This window comes from Chelonia mydas, chromosome 4 (genome assembly GCF_015237465.2).
Source record: "Chelonia mydas isolate rCheMyd1 chromosome 4, rCheMyd1.pri.v2, whole genome shotgun sequence".
Taxonomy (NCBI): domain Eukaryota; kingdom Metazoa; phylum Chordata; order Testudines; family Cheloniidae; genus Chelonia; species Chelonia mydas.
In genome coordinates, this window is record NC_057852.1 from 79,475,163 (window position 1) to 79,495,382 (window position 20,220).

The following is a 20,220-nucleotide window of genomic DNA, read 5'->3' on the forward strand; positions in this document are numbered from 1 at the left end:
ACCAGGGACAGAGACTTTTGGGTCATTGGACTTTTGGGACTTTGGGTGATTTTGGGTTGCTGGACTCAAGAACCAAAGGGAAAGGACCCGCCCCAATTTGCTTGGGGTGGGTTTTTTGCTCATGGGTTGTGTTATGAATCCCGTTGGTGTTGTTTCCCCAACATAATGCCACATTGTTTCTCTCTGTTATTAAAAGGCTTTTTGCTGCACTCAGACTATGTGCTTGTGAGAGGGGAAGTATTGCCTCTTGGAGGCGCCCAGCGGGCGTGGTATAAATTTGTCCCAGGTCACTGGGTGGGGGCTTGAGCCGGTTTTGCATTATGTTATTGGAATGGACCCCCTAGATACTGAACCTGGCCCTTGTTGCTGCCAACTCTGATAGGCAGAAAGGTTACATATACGTTGTGTTCTATGCACCATCTTATCTGGCTTTGCCCTCATGGATTTCCTTCATCTATAGATAACCTATCACGGGTGAAGTGAGAATGAAGACAGCAAAGTCTCCAGTGACGGAAATCTGGGGCTGATGTCCAGAGATTGAGTCATAAAGAGTCTTTAAATTCTTATGCCATGGTTATGTGGGAGGCAAAGTAAAGATTCTTTGCCTCTGCCATATCATCCAAAACGTCTCAATCAGTAGATTAGGTTTGGGTGACAGATAGCTTGTTGATCAGAGCTGCCTTCCTGGGGTAGTTGATAAAGTTCTTCTAGTTATGAGGGATATGTTGTGAATAAAACTGAGCAGATTTGGGCTTGGCTGCCTGCTACTGTGAATGAGTGGCAGGAACTGGAGTCAAGTTCAGTCCAATTCAATGAGAGAGATTAGAGGTGTTTTGCTGTGTCTTTGAATTCACTTCCTTCTTGGCTGGTAAGGGTCAGCAGGAGAGTAGTCGGTCTGTTGCTAGTGGAGCTTGTCAACCCCCTCCTTCCGACAGGTCATGTAGGTGGTATCTGTTCAGGGAGCTGTTGCGCAAACTTTGCTCAGGAAACCAATATGTAATGTTGGCAATATGGTTAAATGCCACCGGCTGTCTAGTCTCCCATTTTTGGTTAAGGTGATAGAGACAATTAAGAGTATCTAGATGCCCCAGATCTGCTTGAAACTTTTCAATCTGGTACAAACTTGGGTACAGGGCTGGCATTGGTAGTAACGGTGGATGATCTCTTACTGAAGTGTGAAGATCCTGGTGCCTGTGCTGATAAATCTGCTGTTTTCAATGCTGTTCATTATGAAATGTTACAGATTTGCTGTAGACTATAGCAAGAGTAGGCACAACTGCTCTTTGGTGCCGCTGTTCCTTCCTTTGCCAAGTACTCCCCAAGCGTAGTGTGGCTCTTTATCCCCTAGGGGCAATGGCTTGTGGAGTTCAAGGTTCTCTTTTGTCCCTATCTCATTCATCGTGTCCATTGGGCTACTGAGAGGGCTAATGGGGAGGTACTTTCTGCATGCTGATGACATCAAGCTCTGTATCTTTCCCTTATAAGCCATGCAGTGCTGTTGAAAGCCGGTTCAGTATCTGGGTGAGACTGGTACGTGCATGAGAGCTATCTAGTTAACTGCAGCGTAATCCAGATAAGGCTGAGGTGATGATGATAGGCCTGGGAAGCAACTGGAACATCTAGTGACAATTCTACCTACCTCTTTTTGAGGGAATTCATGCAGCTTGTTACTCCTGCCCTGTTTTTCCCTTCCACTAATTTTCTTTCTCAAAGTCTGGATCAGATGTCAAACGCTCTTTTAGGAGTGACTGTTCCCCTTTTAATGCCATATTAGGATATATGGTTACCATGATCGCAATGTTACAGTTACGAGTTTTTGTTGCTGCCGCTGCTGTACTGAGAAGCTTCATTTTTTGTTCCCACTGGAGCTTCTCTCTCTTTTGATAAGTGTGCATAATATAGGCCCTTCATTTCAGACTTCTCTGGCAACAGCGTTCTCTGCAAGCATATTCATTGGATACCTTGAAAGCACTGACCCTAAGGATTTTAGTCAATAGAAGAAATTATTTGTACTTGAAATTTTTGCATAAAACCGATAGTTTAAAGAGCTGTTCTCTTATGTTATTCATCACATACTGAAGCTGTTGGAGTTCTTGTGATATTTTAGCTGCTGATCATTTTACAGATTTCCTTAAACTTATTTTCTAATTCTAGGGAGAAGATAGCTTACTTCACAAGAGCGAAGATCAACATACCATCCCTACCAGCAGATGATGTATAATTACATTTTTCACTGAAGTATTTTTTCCCTCGCTCATCTTTTTAGATGAACGTTTTATAGTTAGAACCTCCTGCTTTTAAAGATCTTCTATTTTACATCCGACTATAAAGATGTTCATTTGTAAAATACAGCGAACTGAGTTCTTGTCTGTTAAAAGGCGCCAAACAAACAAACCAACCACAACTAGCAGAAAACCAAAGTGGAACACTTCTGGTACACGGATGCTAATTTTGTACAGTTTGTATGTATCGCATGTGTGCTCTTATTTTGTAAAGATGGAACAAAGGAAAGTGTGTATCCTGTTGAACCGCACTGTGTTGAGAAATATTACGTTCAACAGAAGATTGTTTGTCTTTTCACTATTTTCACATGAGCAGACTGTGAAGATGGCTGTTATGCCATGCAATATTTTTGTACAAGTGTGACTTTTATAGTTGGAAATTAACCATGAATGCAAGCTCCTTTCCAAAACAGCAAGGCTGCCTCGTAACAGGTGCTCTTTAGATTTCCATCACCTACGTTGGGATTTTGTTTCTGAAAACCATTTCCTGACTGTCCTTTTTATTTCTGTGAAGAAAGAAGGTGGAGTACTGAGTGCAGGAGTATAATTTTGTGAATGTACAGTATTTTGGGCTGCACTGTACAGTACTTTGCCTCTGCAAGGTGGGGAGGGGAAAGGGCAGACCAGTAACCCTAAAACCTCTTACAGTGACACTACCAAAAGGGCAGCTGCTTTCTGAAACTGAAGCTGAATCAAATTCACATCAAAGTGTTTATAGATGAGTAGTCATACCACTGCGCTGTCAAATCGTACGTTTAAATGTAACCTTTTGACCTAAATGTTGTCTACTTTTGTCAACAAGCAGTATGTAGAAAAGATCAGGTTCATGAAAAATTAAACCCGTGCTGTTGTCAGAAGAGGAAAAACTACCCATCAAATTCAAAATGAATCCACTGACGCAAGTACCGGAAGTATTGTTGGTGTAGAAATCCATGCTGGAAAAATCTGTGACCTAGAAACCATAAACTGTTTCAGTTGGGTATGTACTCCAGTTCTCATTACCTTTTTTTAAGTAAATGAAACACAAGCTGTTTTTCAGAATAATGATGGTTCAAGTTGAACAAACTTAAGGAGTAAATGTGAACAAGATGTCTATCAAAATAGAATTTTCGCTTATCTGACCAGACCTTTTTGTTTCACAATGTGGATGTGCTTGTCATCGTCCCTGGGGAAGCATGCGACTGCATCAGATCTGGAACAAAGCATCTACAACACGCTGTTGGGTAAAACAAAACTTTGTGGTTGATCTTATAGCGAAAACAATGTAACTCAACTTGTATCTACAGTACCTAATCTCTGAAGGTTTTTGAAAAAAATGTTAAATTCAAAGATTTTTTCTTTTTTCTATGGATAGAATCTTTGTCCTTAACCTACAGATTATATTGACAAGCCACCTATACATAGCACTTCACTTTTCCAGAAAATAATTAGCCTTGTTGAAAGATGAAGAGAACATAGCTACAATATGTTTGCGAATGTCAAGGTAAGAAAATTCTGTGCCTAGAATCTTTTGTTAAACACACCAAGGATTTTCTTCTGATACACAAATACATTTAAAGGATTTGAAATAATAAATGTATAACTGGATGCCACACAGTTCTGAACAAGTGCCAGTCAGGCCAACTGACTGAGCATCATTCTTCATGGATATCCATTTATTGCTGTTCTTTTAACACACACACACACACACACAGAGACACACACACAAGACTACTAGAAACAAGAAGATATGATTCATGCTTGTGAGGTCAAACTTTAAAAACAGAAGTTTGACATTTACTGTAGAGGTGAAACGAAGGTTGACTGTTTCAGCTTCTCAGTTTGATTATATAAAGTGTTGGTAGGATGTGTAGAATTGTACCGTATGATTTATTTTTTTATTTATTTACAGTCTTATTTATGTTCTGTTAAATATAGTTCAGTTCTGGCCATTTAAAATGTTTGATGTTAAACTATTGTGGGAAATATTTACAGCTTTCTAAATTCTTGCCAGACTAGCTGCTGTTTGTGTACATGTTGAATAACCTTCAGAGGAGTATAAAAAAAATAAATTCTGATTGGGTGTGGCCAAGACGGTCAAGTTCTGATGGCTTTAGTTTGCAAAATTTGCTCATTTTTAAAATGAGACAGACTTAAACATATCAGCTCTTTCTCCTCACTTTCCAACTCATTAGTAGCGTTACAAACTTATTTATAGGCAGCTTTTAACAATTGTGGGGGTTTTGTTTTTTACTAATTCAGATTATTCACACTGCTGAAACATTCAATAGACTGAACTAAAAGTGGATATGAACAAACCATGAAGTTCAGATTTATAAATCTCACTCTTGAAGAAGTAGAGTTTACCCTGTACAGGGAATAACCAATGTAGTAATTAGTTCTCGTGTTTCAGTTATCAGTATGTAATTGCAATTGTGTAATCAAAATTAAGTATTACAGGTACAAAACAATATTATGAATGAAGTTCAGCAGAAATTGTTCTAGGATACAAATCAAATAATTTTAAAATCTTTTTTACTGTTGCTATGTTTATGCTGTATTAAGTATCGAATGCTCAGGACTGAACTAAATATTTAATCAGGTTATATTCCGAATGTGTTTCTGTTCTAATTTTGTCTGTAAAAGTATGCAAATACATCACATAGATTAACTTTCGTCTCTGCACTTTCAATGTGTTTCAGTGATTTGAAAAAAAATAAAAAACGTTAACAAAGCTGTTTTGTAGACTAGTGTTTAATTTTAGTGAAAACTTTGATTGCTGGGCTGTTTCTGAGCTCTTTGCAAAAGTAGATGTTCGCTTACTATTTTTGTTGACTTCAGAAAGTCACTGCAGTGTTAACGTCAATCACTGCTAGTCCTTAGGATTGTGGCATATCATGCTAATGGAAGTGCTCTCATCGGTTTTCGCTTAAACTCCAGTGTTAATGTCCAAGTAGATTCACTGCTCATTAAAGTGGTGTATAATAGCTATGACCACAACCATCCAAAGTGCAAACTTCCACATGCAGGCAACACAGCTCAGTATTGTCCTGGAATATATTCTAGGCCTGAGGCTCTTATGAGCTACAGTTTGTGCCAATGCGTGTGGTGTTTTAGTGATAGAGAAAATTGAGGTCTGTATAAACTGATAGTACAAAAAAAAAAATTTACATGTGACATAAGATAGGCTTGGAACTCTGGACTCCACTTTACCACATTAACCTCCCTCCTCTGCTCTCTGTCACCCTAGCACATGAGAGAACAGAGAGACTGAGGTAGAGCCTCAGACGGTGTAAATGGCCATAGCTCTGCTGAAGTCAGTGGAGCTATGAATCCTTGCACCACCTGAGGATCTACCCCACTAGGTCTTGCATAAACATTGTTAATGGACACTGAGAACTTTCTTGCCCATTACCTTCTTGTCACAGCAAATCCACCAATGCAAAATATTTAGGCTTCTTGAGTGTTGGAAATACGTAAGTCAAAGAAAACATTCTTGCTCAATTAAGTCACTGGGAGTTTTTTTTTCCATTTAATTGAATAGAATCAAGCCTATATTCCATAATAGAAAATCCAGAACTCATACTTTAGATCCATAGTAAGTTATTTTTCTATGACAGATACATTGATCAACACGTGAAAATGTGTGGTAACTTTTTAAACTAAACATCCATATATTATGATTTTGTATTTTATTTACCAGATCTGCACAGTCATAAACTGTATTATCATATCAGCAGATACAACCAAAGTAATTAGTCTAATCACTGTTAAGTTTCAATTGTTTTTTCTCTCCACAATGAACATGAAAATGGTTTACCGGACTTGCAGGAAGGGTGCAGTGTTCTAACTTGGTGATTAAAGGGAATAACAAAGTTTTTTAAAAATCTAACACCTTGTAGGTGAGGTGGTTCGTCTGTGTCAGATAAACCTACAAATCCTGAACTGAAAAGTTTGATTCTTCTAGTCGAGTTTTAAAGGAAATGGATATCTGCCCTTCTTAAAGTCTCTTAAATGTTCAGATCTATATTTCCGATCTACAAAAGTTGATAGGTATCTTGAATTTCTGCCACTGCATAACAAACTGACTATTCGTGATCTTTAGCTGAACAAGCTGTGCATATAAGTAATGATTCCTTGTATCACAAAGAATCTACCAAACCAGCCAGAAAATAGTGCACCCCCGAATTCCCATCTGGGACAATCTCCAGAATAGCCTCATTCCAAAATGTTTGTGCCATAACATGGGTAACGCAAGAAACTGGGGGTAAGGTTCAGATTCCAGATATCCATAAAAGTATTCCTTTATGCAGTAAACAGTCGTTTCTTTTAGTTCATGTTGTGAAGCTCCCCTTTTCAGGCAGTCCAAAAACTAGAGATCAGGAGACTCAAAAGCCCAAGCCCATTCGATGTAGACACTAAAATCCTGAACTCTGCAGGCAAAACTAATAAAGAATCAAAGTCCTTACACTGTGTTCCTCTTGATTCGTCTTGAACAGTACGGGTTTGCCAGAGTCCCATGGCCCAGGTCTCCAGTTCATTTAAATCCAAATTGAGATTTTTCCAGTCTGACAAATTATTATAAGCACCAGTAAAAACCTATCCTAACAAAAATAATAAAATTCCAGCTAATTGCATCCTACTTATGGGGGCTAAATCCATTTTAATAATAGAGTCCGAACGCTTCAGGAATATCTCTACCAACTACTACAGATACATTTTCTGTTTAGTGCTTGTTGTGCTAAACATAAACTTTGTAAGCTGTGAAATAATTCCCTCCTTTTATATGCTATTTCGTAAAAGGACTTTTGACAGATTTCGTTTTATCTGGTTTCTTGTGGATTTGCTTTGAGTATAGAGAAATAACGTGATAAATCAGTAATTCAAAGATGTGGCTGGAGCTGGGCTCATATTCCATTGGTTTTGCTTTTCAGAAAATAGCTGGTCTTTGAACAGAAAAGCATACACTCAATAATAGTGCCCTTTCTATCACTATTGGGGTAACAATACTCCAACCCTTTTCACTAAGTAGTCTTAATAGTTCTGGATGTTTTTACTTAACTCATCATTTGGGATGATAATTCATAACCTGAATAATTCACGTTCCGTATATTTGGATAAGCCCATGCAAACTTTATATAGTTTAACAAATAAGGTTGTCTGCCTGTGAGAAATACTGCATTTATTTTACGAAGTTTTAGGAAGTATATTTGTTTAAAATCAGACTAATTACATGTACAAGAACTGCTATATATGATAAAAGTTTAACCGAAATCTTTCACTGAATGCCGTTCAAGTATTCATGATTAAAAACTCAGTTCCTATACTCTATAAAATAGCAAATGCTTATGAGCAGATTAACTCTTTCAACTAGGTATTTTTCAGCCACCCCTGGCTCTTTAGTTTTTTTCTTTGTATCTGAAATATGCAGATGCCGGAACATCCAGGTTAACTTTTGTGTCTTGTTTAGGGACACTGGCCTGTGATGCTGGTGAATTACATGCAGCATTTTTAAGAAACTAAGAGTGCTTTAAAAAAACGAGATCTCTGCCAGTCTTTTTAGGGTTTGGGGAATTTTCCTGGATAAAGAAACACAGTTCCTACACAGAGATCTCCTTCTCTCTGTAGCAAAAGTCTATAGCCAGAATAGAAGTATTTTGAGGGTATTTGTAGAGGTGGGAAATACTCTAGATCATGAAAATATTACTGGATCAGATAGGTGGATGGTTGTGCCATAGGGAGTCAAAGCCTTTGAATTCCACTTAATTGGCTTCATATGAAAAGGAAACTTAACATTTTTGGCTCTTAACCAACATACGAGAGAGCAACCTTATACATTTTGGGGGTCTACAGTTCAGCTTTAATAGCAAAACAAAGTAGTGGTTCTTCCATACAGTCATGATAGCTTTAATGTCCTGCTGCGAAACAAAACAGTTTTGCCCCCCGGAGCGACGACACTACTTTGAAAGAACAATTACAGGAAGAAAGAATTAGACACACAACTTTAGTGAATCAGCTAAGTAACAAAGAGTCCTTTGAATCATTATTGGAACAAGCTTCTGCCTTGTGCTAGAGTTTTGAAAAGAAAGAGAAGACTGTCTGTACTACTTAAACTCCTAGATTTTCAGGACTATTTTCAGTTTCCAAGTGTTGACAGTGATCTTGCATTTCTGTTACTGTGTAATGGACTGAGGATGGATGGACTTCCGTTGAACAGACAGTGCAATTAAGTAGTGACCCTCCTAGTATAAGACATATTCCAGCAAACCAGCCAACAAACAGTGCTTCCCCCAAGTCCCACTTGGGAATAATCTCTGGGATATTCTCATCGAAATTTTCCTCGACTATAGTGTGAGCAACCCAAGAAACTGGGGCCATGACTGTAATTGCTGATATCCAGAAGAGTATTCCTCCAAGCAGTAATAGCCGTTTCTTTAGTTCCTGTTGTCTTTCACCGATCTTCAAACAGTCCAACCCAAAACCTGAAAGGAAGAAGCCCAAAAGTCCTAATCCATTTGAAACAAACATCAAAATCCTAGAAATCCGAAACTCTGGAGGCAAAGCCAAGAAAGAATCAAAATCCTTACATTGAACTCCCCCTTCCTCTTGGGAAATACAAACTTGCCAGAGTCCCATGGTCCAGGTCTCGAATTCATTTAACTCTAAAGCGAGATTTTTCCAGTCAGGTAAAAAGGTAGTGAGACAGGATAGAAACCATCCAAACAGAGAGAAAAAAATGCCATTTAATTGCATCACAGTTCTGTAGACTATAGCCATTACAAGAGCACAGTCCAAAAAGCTTTAGGAGGAACGTCTCTCTAAGGGCTGATACCTTTTGTGGTGGTTGGAGCTATGATGATCTTAGTTCTTTGTGCCCTGAATATAAGCTTAGATATTAACCCTTTGAAAACTCTGAAACACTTTTTTGTTCTTCATGAATATAATGTTTCATGTAAAGGACGAAGGACTCTGCTAAACCATGGGTTAGGCTTTCTGATCAAGATTTGATCTGTTACCTTCCAGTGCCTGATGATTACAAGTCTGCGGATGAACAAAGAAGGCTCTATGACCCCTCACCCTAAAATACAACAGAAATCTTTGTGCTTCCATACGGATTAATTAGATTTTAAGTGGTGATAAAAAGCCAGCTCTGTCCTCAACAGGACTTCATTGTAATAGCAAAACTTGACATTTCAGGGATGTAAATCGAGGCCTTGTAAAGAAAGGTAGACTGTTTCCCTATAATCTTTATTCTTAGACTTCCTCAACATACACAGTGGCTTATTCTCCACTCTCTTGTTCTATGTCACAAGCACTGGGAAGACTCTCTGTAAAAGGTCCTTGTATGTTTCATTTTTTCTATGTTTGTTTCTCTTAAAATGGGCTTCTTTTAACGTCTGACCCATTTAAGGGGCAAAGGAGAAGTGAGTAAATAATCAAAGTGCCATAAAGAAAGCAATCCATTACAATTCTAGACTCCCACCCATCATAATGAATTCAGAGCAGAAACTCAGTTGTTGTAAACTGAAGAAAATGCAGCTGTGACCATTTTAAATCAGTGGAAGTTGTCCCCTGTACTCTCTGGGCCTAGTCCTGCAAGGTGCTGAGTATTTGCTCAACTCCAATTTAAGTTAGTGGGTGCTGAGGTTGTTTCCTATTCCTGGTGGTAGGAAATGCTCATCACCTTCCCATATGAGGCCCTAAATAAGCAGGGTCAGTGGGAAATCATGGAACCCATATATAGCATCTGCTTTTGCCCTGGTATGTGCTTCTCTGAAATCTATTTTTTCTCATCCTGACTGAGGGCTGTTCTGCATAGCTTTCCTCCTGGCACAGTACAGCTACTCATGGACACACCACTGCAATGTACTATATCAACACACAGGGAGGAACTTGCTCGTTGCTGCTGTGTCAGGAAGTGATCCCCCTTGAGGAAAAGTGCATCAGTCAATGTCACACCGATGGGCCTGTCAGGGTTCCCTCCCCACTCTGTACTCTGGGGTACAGATGTGGGGACCCGCATGAAAGACCCCTTACGCTTACTTCTACCAGTTTAGGTTAAAAACTTCCCCAAGGCACAAATTCTTCCTTGTCCTTGGACAGTATTGCTGCCACTACCCAAGTGAGTTAGGCAAAGATTCAGGAAAAGGACCACTTGGCGTTCCTGTTTCCCCAAAATATGCCCCCAATCCCCAAACCAAATAGGTAAACAAGGTGAGCACAGACCAGACCCCTTGGGTTTTTAGGACACTAAAAACAAATCAGATTCTTAAAAGCAGAACTTTATTATAAAGACAAAAGTAAAAGAAGCACCTCTGTAAAATCAGGATGGAAGGTAATTTTACAGGGTAATAAGATTTAAAACACAGAGGATTCCCCTCTAGGCAAAGCTTTAAGGTTACAAAAACCAGGAATAAACCTCCCGCTGAGCATAGGGAACATTCACAAGCTAAAACAAAAGATAATCCAACACATTTCCTTGCTTTACTTACAATTTTTGTAATCTTAGCTGCTTATTTCAGGTAGGGTTTTAGGAGAGGGTTTTTTCCTGCCTGGTCCCTCTCTCTGTCCCAAGAGAACACAAACAAAGAGAGCGCAAACAAGACCTCCCCCCACAGATTTGAAAGGATCTTCTTCCCTTATTGGTCCTTTTGGTCAGGTGCCAGCCAAGTTATTTGAGCTTCTTAACCCCTTACAGGTAAAGGAGGGATTTTATGATACCCTTAGCTGTGTGTTTATGACAGGCCCCTGCGCCTTCGTAGCCTACAGAACACCTTAGGGCACCATCCCAGTCATTAGTACTCAGACAACCACAAAGGACCACTCAAGGACTCCATTCTGCAAGACATCTTTCACAGGCTGGGGGTGCCTGAGTTTAGATCTCTTTGTGTCCAACCGCCATAGGTTCTGTTCCAAAGGAGGATCCAGTTCCAGCTTCCGGTCAGATGTCTTTCTGATCCTACGGCTATCCGGATTTGTGTATGCTTACCCTCTAATTCCCTCAAGATCAAACAATGCAACTCAAATGAGGGCGTGGCCCAGACAGTTTTGGTTTGCCGATCTCATTAACCTATTAACACGGCCCCCACTTACGCTCTCAATGCTCCCAGATGTCATCTCGCAATTGAAGGGGACAAATCCTGCACCCAGCCCCAGGCCCCCTCACTTCACAGCCTGGATGCTGGCTAGCTAACATCCACTGATCGATCCTGCTTTTTAATAGTTCAGTACATCTGTTGTGGAAAACGAGTTACACCACAACACATCCTAGCTTGCAACAGAAAGGATTCCACCAGTCTTACCTGTGCTGCTAAATGGAAGAGGCTCTCTATCTGGGTATCGGGGAATCATCTGTCTCTCTTGGAAGCACTGATGGCTGCCATCCCTGGACTACCTGCTCACGTTAAAGTATTTGGCCTTCTCCATCAGCTCCCTTGCAGTGCATCTGGCACCTATCTCTGATCACTATCCTCCGGTGGGAAGGCCAGACTGTTGTCTCATCCGACAGTGGCTAGATTTCTCAAGGGTCTCATTCATGTTTTCCCACGAAGCAGAGACCCTGCCCTTCTGGGACCTCAGTACCGTTTTAACAAGTTTGATGGAGCCGCCTTTTGAGCTTTTGGTAGTCTGCCCTTTGGAAGTCTGCTCTTTGTACCACTTATCTATAAAGACTGCCTTCTTAGTGGCCGTAACCTTAGACAGAAGAATAAGCGAGATGTAAACCCTTACGGCGGGGCTACTTTATATAGTATTCCAAAAGAACCAAGTGATTTGATGCCCTTATCTAAGGTTACTAATTTCTAATTTCTGATTGTTATCCTAATCAGATGATCCGTTTAGCTGTATGCTTCCCCAAACCTCACTCCACTTTGGAGGAGCTAAACTTCATGCCTTGGATATTATCAAGCTTTTTTTCTTACTATCCAGACTGAACAAAGTCATTTAGGAATTCTCCAAAACTGTTCCCTAACGTGTACTGACAGAATGAAGGGCCAACCAATCTCCACTCACGCTGTCACAATAGGTCCCAGGTTATAAGACATGTTACGGGGGTGACCCATTTTGACCCACCTGTACAGATTAGGATCCATTCCACCAGAGCTCAGGCTCAGGCAACCTCTGCCACCTCTCAAGTACCCAGTGAAAATTACATTGTCACTTCAAGTATTAACTCTTTCATTGCTCATCAAAGCACGTAAGAAAGGAGAGCTATAGGATGAAAATCTGCACAAGCTACTGTAAGTGGCAGCTCATTTTGGCACTTCTCGAAAGACTGGAGAAAGCTGCCACTTTTCTCCAAGCTTTCCAATCAAGAAAGAGCCTAGCAGAGCCCAGAGGGGCAAGAGGGCCCCACAAGCAAGTGAAGAAGCCCAGTGGCGTGTACAAACATAGGCAGTGGCTGTGGGCTAGAGGGGGGCCAGATCCTGCCACCTTCATGTGCAGTCCAGCTCTGCAGATCCAGCAGTGCCAGGGCCAGCTCAGTGCTGCACCACCTGGCTGCCCAGCAGCAGAATGAGGAGGGAGAGTCCTGAGAGCCCAGCGTCGTGCTGGGGGCAAAGTCTGTCCTGAGTGCCCCCAGCAAGCCAGTTCTGTCTGGTGCCCATGAGTGGAGCTGGTACCAGAGAGGGAGATGAGCGAGATGGAGGACAGAAGAGGCTCAAGAGGAGGGGATCCAGCTGGGGCCACCATGACACAGCTCCCTCTGCTCCCAGCCCAACCCCTGACCCTGCCCTTCCACTGGCCCCCATCCAACCTCCCTGCCAAAGCCACGCAACCTGCCCCTCCCACAGCTCTCCCCTGCTTCCCCTCAAACCCCTCACAGCCCCACCCAGCCCCTGCTTAAACCCATCTAGCCCCCTGCTACTTCATCCCCAGATAAAAACACCCAAGCTTCTCCCCCCTCCCCAAATAAACCTCAACGCCACCAAACTTCCTCTGGCCACAGCCTTCCACCTATCCCACCACACCAACCCCTATCACACAAACACACATCACAAATAAACCGCTCCCAAATACATGCTCCATAAATCACCCTGCCAAAACCCTTCTCCAAGCCCTCTGCTCACCATTCCCCCAAACCCCATTCCCCAATACACCCACCTTTTAAAACCTCCCCTCTACTCCTGGCAGCACCAATCCCCGACTTCTTCAATTGCTCCAGTCCCCGATGGCTCACCCAGGAAGTCCCACATAGGGCCTCTCACTCCTTGGCATCAGCATCCCATCTTCACTTTAGAGTGTTATGTGGGGTTGATGATCTTTCCCTTCGCCTGTCCCTGTCACCTCCTTGTCCTCTTGGGGTGGTCAGATGGCTAGTGGGTGTCCCTCCATCTGGCGGAGCCCACCACAGCAAAGGTGAAAATGGCAAGAGCTACCAGCCAGAGTGGGAACCCAGGCCCAGCCCAGCAGGTCAGGAGCCTCTGCTCTGGGGTGAGTGCACTTTGGACTCGCTCGCCAGCTTCCTCCTCTCCACACCAGGCCATGACATACGCAGTGATCTCCTGCCCCCCGTGCACTGGAGAGCACGGCCTGATAGTTTTACACAAACCCCACAAAGAATATTTTCACCAGCCGCCTGTGCATCCAAGCCTTGCTGAGAAGGCAGCCAAGCTCAAGGAGTCCAGCTGAGCCCATGGGTGTACCTGGACCCCAGTAAGGGGGAGATGAGCTCAAGGAGCCCACAGAGCATGTGGGATCATATTTTCTGCAACAGCCCAATCTATTGTGAGTCCTGTCTCCTGTGGCGAGAGCTTATTCTGTGGGCAGAGCTTGGAAGAGTGCCATCACTGCCCACCCCACTCTCACCCCAGGAGCCCAACTGACACTGTCAGATCTTTGGGATGAGAGCTGTCTGTCTCATTATACCAGCTCATTTTTAAGTAAAACAAAAGCTGAGACCACACTTCTGTAATGAGTGGTGGCCTGACATAAACACGTCAGAGTTCTTGGGGGTTTCTAAGAGAACTCAGGTTACGTGAGAGATTTTTGGAAGGAGACTTTTTGAATGTAAGGAAGGCCTGTTCAATGCAAAGCCCAGGGGGACTTTCCCACTCTGATTTTGTTAGTGGTCCACTATGACACTGTTACTGAATTCTTCCCTGCAACAGCGGGACAGTAGGAATTGCCATACTGAGTCAGACCCATGGTCTCTCGAGTCCAGTGTCCTGTCTCTGACAGTGCCCAACACCTGGCACAGAACTGGAACCTATGATTTTAAAAATAACGTCAAAGAATATTTTGAGAGCGTATCACTCATTTTAAATAGCTCCAAGTATCAGTCTGCAAACTGATGTCTCCAGTTCTTTCCAGCGTGACAAGTCTTAAGTCGGGGGGGGGGGAGCGGTTTAAACTCTAGTCTGTCTACATAGCATCCTGTTCAAACAAATACATTAACTTTTCCCTCATTACTTATAAAACCGTTTCCATCTGGATTCTGAATCTTACTCTAATGCGATTTATTTTTCTTCAGAGGTTTTAGAATTACATCATATCTCCTGGAAATCTTGATGGCAAGAGCTGGTTTCATTAGTATCGAAACCCAATATACATATATTTTCTTCCAAAGAACATTAGGAAGCCGTTGGTTGCTGAAAAACATGAAAACTAAAACAGATCTGTATCCAACAGAAATATTCAGCTTAAGTCCAAGTAGTGAATTTTACTACTCTGATAGCAGGAGTAAGCTGTGTGCCTGGTATTTCCATGAAGTGACTAGGCTATTTATTCTTTGAACAGTGGTCAATGCATCTCTAACCTATGTGAATATCTTATTTTGTGCCATATAAAGGAATCTTTGTGAGGAAGTAACCTGAGGCAAGCGCTGCAAGGGGAAATTTGATGAAAGTACATTATAATCAGTGCTGAACAGAACCACCAGTCCTTGGTTTTCTGGAGATATTGAAGGTTTAAGTTTTCATCACCTCACTTTTTCATTAATCACTTGACTTTTTCTGTGCTTTCCGGTAAGTGTTTGGGGGTTTCAGCAGAGTGCAGTACACTGCATTGAATTGTTTCCTCCTGTGAACGCTTCATGCACAGAGCAGGAAATCGTGTGCTTAGAGAAATACTATTTTTCCAAATACCCTCCATGTTCTCACCCCCTCCCAAATGTTCTTTATTTAAACATTATCAACTTAGTTTGGACATTAGGTAGAGCTGGACTAGCAGCTCGGGGGGTGCACAAAAGTTGCCAGTAGTCCATAGTAACTGATGCAATCTGAACACTGACCTGACAAATTGGGGGGGGGGGGAGGAGAGAATCCCTGATTATAAATACATATTCTATTAGACCTTGTCAAGATAGTGAATTGGAAAAGGGAATTTAGGGACCATGCGGAGGGGTGGGGGTATAGGGGCAAGCTATACAGATTGTTTTCTTCCCCTTTCAAAACAAAAACATATCAGTGGTTTACTTAATCAAACACATAAATCAGTTCAAGGATCATTACTTTTTCATAAAACATCCATTCAAAATTTAGATGAGATCATTTATAAAAAGGGCCAAAAAGTAAGTGACTTGATTTTGGTATAATTTCTAAATAATTTGTTTCGGTTTTTTAAAGTCCCCTGTGTTGAGAAGTAGAATTGTTTTGGATGCTGTTAAAGTTAGCAGACAATGGAATAAATGTGAGCATGTTGTGTACGGAGGTTACAAGAGAAAAGGATAGATGCAATTACATTTAATGCCATGGAATTGAATAGAAGCCAGGCAAATAACATTGGACCACATTCTCTTGTCCAATCTGGCCCCTTTGCATTGCTTGGCAGCACAAAGAGGGATGGATAGTGGCTGCCTCTGGCCATCTGAAAATTCCCCTCCCCTGGAGGAATTCTCAGGCAGAATAAAATGAATGTAATTGGTTCCTATGCCACCTCCATCTTCTGTGGCGTGTGTGTATGGTGTGAGGCTGGGGTAGGGTAGGGTATGGCCAAAGCACCAATGTACTCCTGTAGTTGTTAGCTGGTGGTCCTTTGGCATACGCTAAGGAATGGTCTGGAGCTGCACAAGGAAAGAATCAGGGAGCTGTAACCAACTGTATAATGGTTTGCCCCCATCTCCAGCATCCAGCACACCTTAACACAGGAGAGGATTTGGCCCATTATATTGCGTGTTCTGTGTTAAAGTGTACGCACAATTTCTTTAAGAAAGGAGAAATATTAGCAGCCACTTGGAACGTTCTTAAATCTAATCTGAAGTAGATCATTTATATCTAAATTATCTAATTAAATCTCTTGTATCTTATAATAATGAAGGAACCTGTTGGCTTATTCAGACTTTTGGAAGAAAAGGTGCAACTTGCTTCCTACTGAAACCACCACAGCAGAATTATCTCTGTCTCTTACACAGATAGATGAGAGAGAATCTGTTTTACCAGCTATTGAAAAGGAAGCAACCAGGCATTTACAGCAGTGTGATATAATGTGATAGATATGTTTTAAAAAGCCCTTGTGAGTATGTAAAAGAAACTGTGAGATCCCTTAAGACTCTAAGAGTAGAATATACAAGTCTAGTTAAAAGAAATGAAACTCATTCTCTGAAAGCAAGACCTTTCACTCCTATGAAACACCTTATTTCAGATTTTTGACTAATGGGAATTGAACAAGAAGATCTAGGAGGAAAGGGAATCGGAAGAGATAAATACAAGGTAAAACTGTTTGTACTTTACAGGCTTAGTCAAAAGATCAAAATGAAACATGGATTTGCCATCCTTTTTAATAGAAGAATAAAGAATATTGCAAGATTAACTGCACAAGCCCCACAAAACACTTTAGTATCACCATCCCAATCCAAAATTAAAAATTAGGGTTAACTAGATTATCTGAACAATAAGGATTTTTTAATCTAGAACACAGTAGTTCTGATCTACTGCAAGTATGAAATCTTGTTACTTGACTATTGATGGAGATGTGATTTCCTTGAATGATGTACCTCTTTCCAAGAAAAGAATTTGTCTGAGTTGTGAGAAGTGTAATCTTCTCTAGCATTACCCATCACTCATTATAACACTTGGGTTTAATATGGGTGTTATGTTGTCTATATGTCTACTGTGCTCTTCACATATATACATCGATTTAATATGGGTGTAATACGCAGACACACACTATTCCTGACCCCTGCAGGCAAGCAGCTGAAGCCCTGAAGCATGAGATTTGATTACAGTAATTTTCTTAAGGCAGAGATGCAAGTGTTTTGAGCATGCTGAGGGCAATGCAGAGCTTTCTGTTCTCCTCATGGCCCATGAAAGGAGGGAATGAATAGGTGCATGTCACAGATTCACAGATTCATAGACCCCAAGGCCTGAAGCAACAATCATCCAGCCTGCCCCCACCATACACACAGGCCATAGAATGTTCTCCAGAAACTGGATGAAAGCATTTCGTTTAGACAGTTATCTAATCTCATTTTAAAAGCTCCAAGTGAAGTCGAGTCCGCCACCTCCCCTGGTAAACTGGTCCACTGTTTGGTGTTTTCCCCTTACATATTAAAACTGAGAAAACTTTCAATTAAAAACCATAATTACAAATAAATTTTAAAAATTAAAAATGCATGAGAATGCATCAGTTATTCACTAAAACCCATTCATGTTCTTCTCTCCCTTTGTTCCCCCCATCATGACCTCCCCTGCCTCTTTTCTCTCCAGCTTGCTCCACTCCTTTTCTTCCATCCCCTGTCACAAGCAGACAAAACCAAATAGGAAGCAGCTCTGCCTAACCAATTCAGGGTATGGCAGGCCAGTGGCTCCTCTCTTTCTCTCAGCAGCTGCCAGCTTGCCTTTCACTGGCAGAGGGAGTTGGAGTCAGATGGAGGCTTCAACCTTGAGTCCTCAGCTGTAGAAGCTCCCTGAGGGGGAAAGGGATGGCAGTCATGTTCTTCCTGCTCAAGGGTCTGGGCTGCTGGGGGTGGGGCAGAGGAGAGTATAGCAGCTGCGGGGGCCCACAGTTTACTCTGTGTGCCAAGCTAGTGTCAGTGACGGCACCATGCACACAGGCACTGCTCTTCCGCCTCCGTCTCTCAGCTGACCCCTGACATTGCATGTGTGGGGTGGAAATGAGATGCAGGGAGCAGAATCAACGTTAAAGCATGATGTGTCGTAAAAGGTGGTACTGCTGAGTGGTTTGAGATTGCAAGAGTCCTGATTAATTCTGCTTCACGGGATAGGGATAATGTTATGACTATATTCACAGAAACCAGGAGAGAGATAAGGTAATGAAAATGGTTGATTGTTTTAAGATCTATATTATTTCATCCCAAGGAATACTTACCTGATGTCATCTCTGGCATTTTAGCCCATTGCCAAGTACTGTCAAGTGCTAAGTGCCTTTTTCTTGTATCCTGGGCATTCAGGATAGTTAGTTTAGAATAGGCCCTAGACATGTACTCTGTGTGGGGAGTTTAGCCTGGTCCTTACGGGTCATTTTGTGTGTTAATAAAGAAGCATTTGTTGAGACCAGGCCTGGAGTGTTGTGCTCCATGCACACCCTCTGAGCAGCTGTAGCATTGGCAACGAGGGTATACTGACTGACAGGTGCAAAACACTGTACCTGGACTGTGGTGCTCCTGAAAAGCTGGGACGACTGTTTTCCTGAGAGGAGAGAAGGGTCCTAGCTGACCTGAAAAGCCAGAGTGAGACTCCAAGGAAGCGTGGAGGTGCAGATTCTGGGTTCTTCAGCCACACAAGGGAATGGCATACCACAGCAGGGTGGGGAATTTGAACCTCAGTCAGAAGGAAACATGGACATGTTATGTAGACTGCATCTGCTGTTACCTATTGGCTAATGGTGTAATAGACAAAACAAATCCTCCTCAGTGTTGTGGGTTGAGCGACTTATGGACTGATTATTGATTTCCTGGAGCCAAGAAGTCCTGGAATGGTGACATCTGACGCAGTGACAGATCATTATGAACCAAAACCATCTGTTAGTGTCTTGTGGCTTAAATTTAACTCCTGCCTCAGGGTGCCTTATTAATCTCTCTTGCAGTTTATGGCTCCTCTACGCCAGCTGGCAGCCCAAAGTTTGGAATTTGGAAATGGTTTGGAGGATACGTTGTGCAACTGCATTGTTTCTGGCATCAACAATGAAGGTATGCAGTGAAGGATTCTGGCAAAGCCCACCCTAAAACTCCAAAAGGCCATGGATATTGCTGTGGCACTAGAGATGGCCACCAGAGGCAGCCACGCCCTTTCACAAATCCCGGCCAAGTGGATCAACAGGTTGGGGGATAGGAAAGGGAGAGTCAAGCCACACCATGAAGGTGACCTGCTATTGCTAGAGGGAATAGGGAATGCTACCGATGTGTGGGGTGGGGGATCATTGTCATACAGTGTGCAGGCATAAAGCCTCAGTGGTGGTGGCGTAAAAAGAAGGGACATTTGGCTAGGTGCTGCAGAACTAGAGGCACAGAATATGGGGATACCCGGAACAAAAGGGGGGGAATAGGACGTGCCGTGTGAAAGAAGAATCAGCTGGGGACTTTGAATTAGAGGGGGAGGAGTAAGATGAGGTATAGGCTATCTTGAATCAGACTGACTCCTGTAAGAAACCAATCCTAATCGAGCTTCAGTTGAATGGGCAGAATGTGAAAATGGAGTTTGGCACAGGGCTACACTTTTGGAGGCAAGTGACCTACAGAATTACCTCTGATGCATGCCCCAGCTTGACTTTTTTATCCCCTACCTAAGCAATACTCAAGTCCTTCAAAGGGGAGGGTGGAAGTCAAGGTAAGGTATGGATCGCAGAGGGCTTGTCTACCTCTCTTTGTAGTAGCTGGGACAGGGCCAAACCTTTTTGGATGGAACTGAATCTCCATCTTGAACCTGGACTGGAAAAGACTTCTGGGACCTTCATATCACATAAGCACAAAATCAATCATTGACCTTTTGGAAAAACATGAGCAAGTATTTATAGAGGAGGTGAGAGAGCTCTAGAATCTCCCGGTGAAAATACAGGTAGATACCAC

At 42.1% G+C, this 20,220-nt stretch overlaps 2 protein-coding genes and 1 pseudogene across 6 annotated transcripts in view; 1 reads left to right on the forward strand and 2 right to left on the reverse strand.

The window, feature by feature from the left end:
* The window catches only part of WWC2 (WW and C2 domain containing 2), a 182,213-nt gene extending 178,256 nt beyond the window's left edge, over positions 1-3,957 (forward strand). For all 5 annotated transcript variants that reach the window (XM_037897583.2, XM_043546031.1, XM_043546029.1 and 2 more), the window contains one exon: positions 2,155-3,957. In XM_037897583.2, coding sequence (XP_037753511.1) covers positions 2,155-2,221 — 67 coding nt within the window. In that variant the 3' untranslated portion in view covers positions 2,222-3,957. The remainder of the gene's footprint in view (positions 1-2,154) is intronic.
* A 2,405-nt stretch (positions 3,958-6,362) lies between these two features.
* LOC119566167 lies at positions 6,363-6,899 on the reverse strand (annotated as a pseudogene).
* Positions 6,900-8,369: 1,470 nt separating this feature from the next.
* Positions 8,370-9,038, reverse strand: LOC119566114 (claudin-22-like). Its single transcript, XM_037897584.1, has one exon. The coding sequence runs from the start codon at positions 9,036-9,038 to the stop codon at positions 8,370-8,372; it is 669 nt and encodes a 222-aa protein (XP_037753512.1).
* Positions 9,039-20,220: the final 11,182 nt, after the last annotated feature.

Coding starts and splice junctions, on each gene's coding strand:
- LOC119566114 (XM_037897584.1), bottom strand. CDS start 9,038: ATGGCTATAGTCTACAGAACTGTGATGCAATTAAATGGCATTTTTTTC.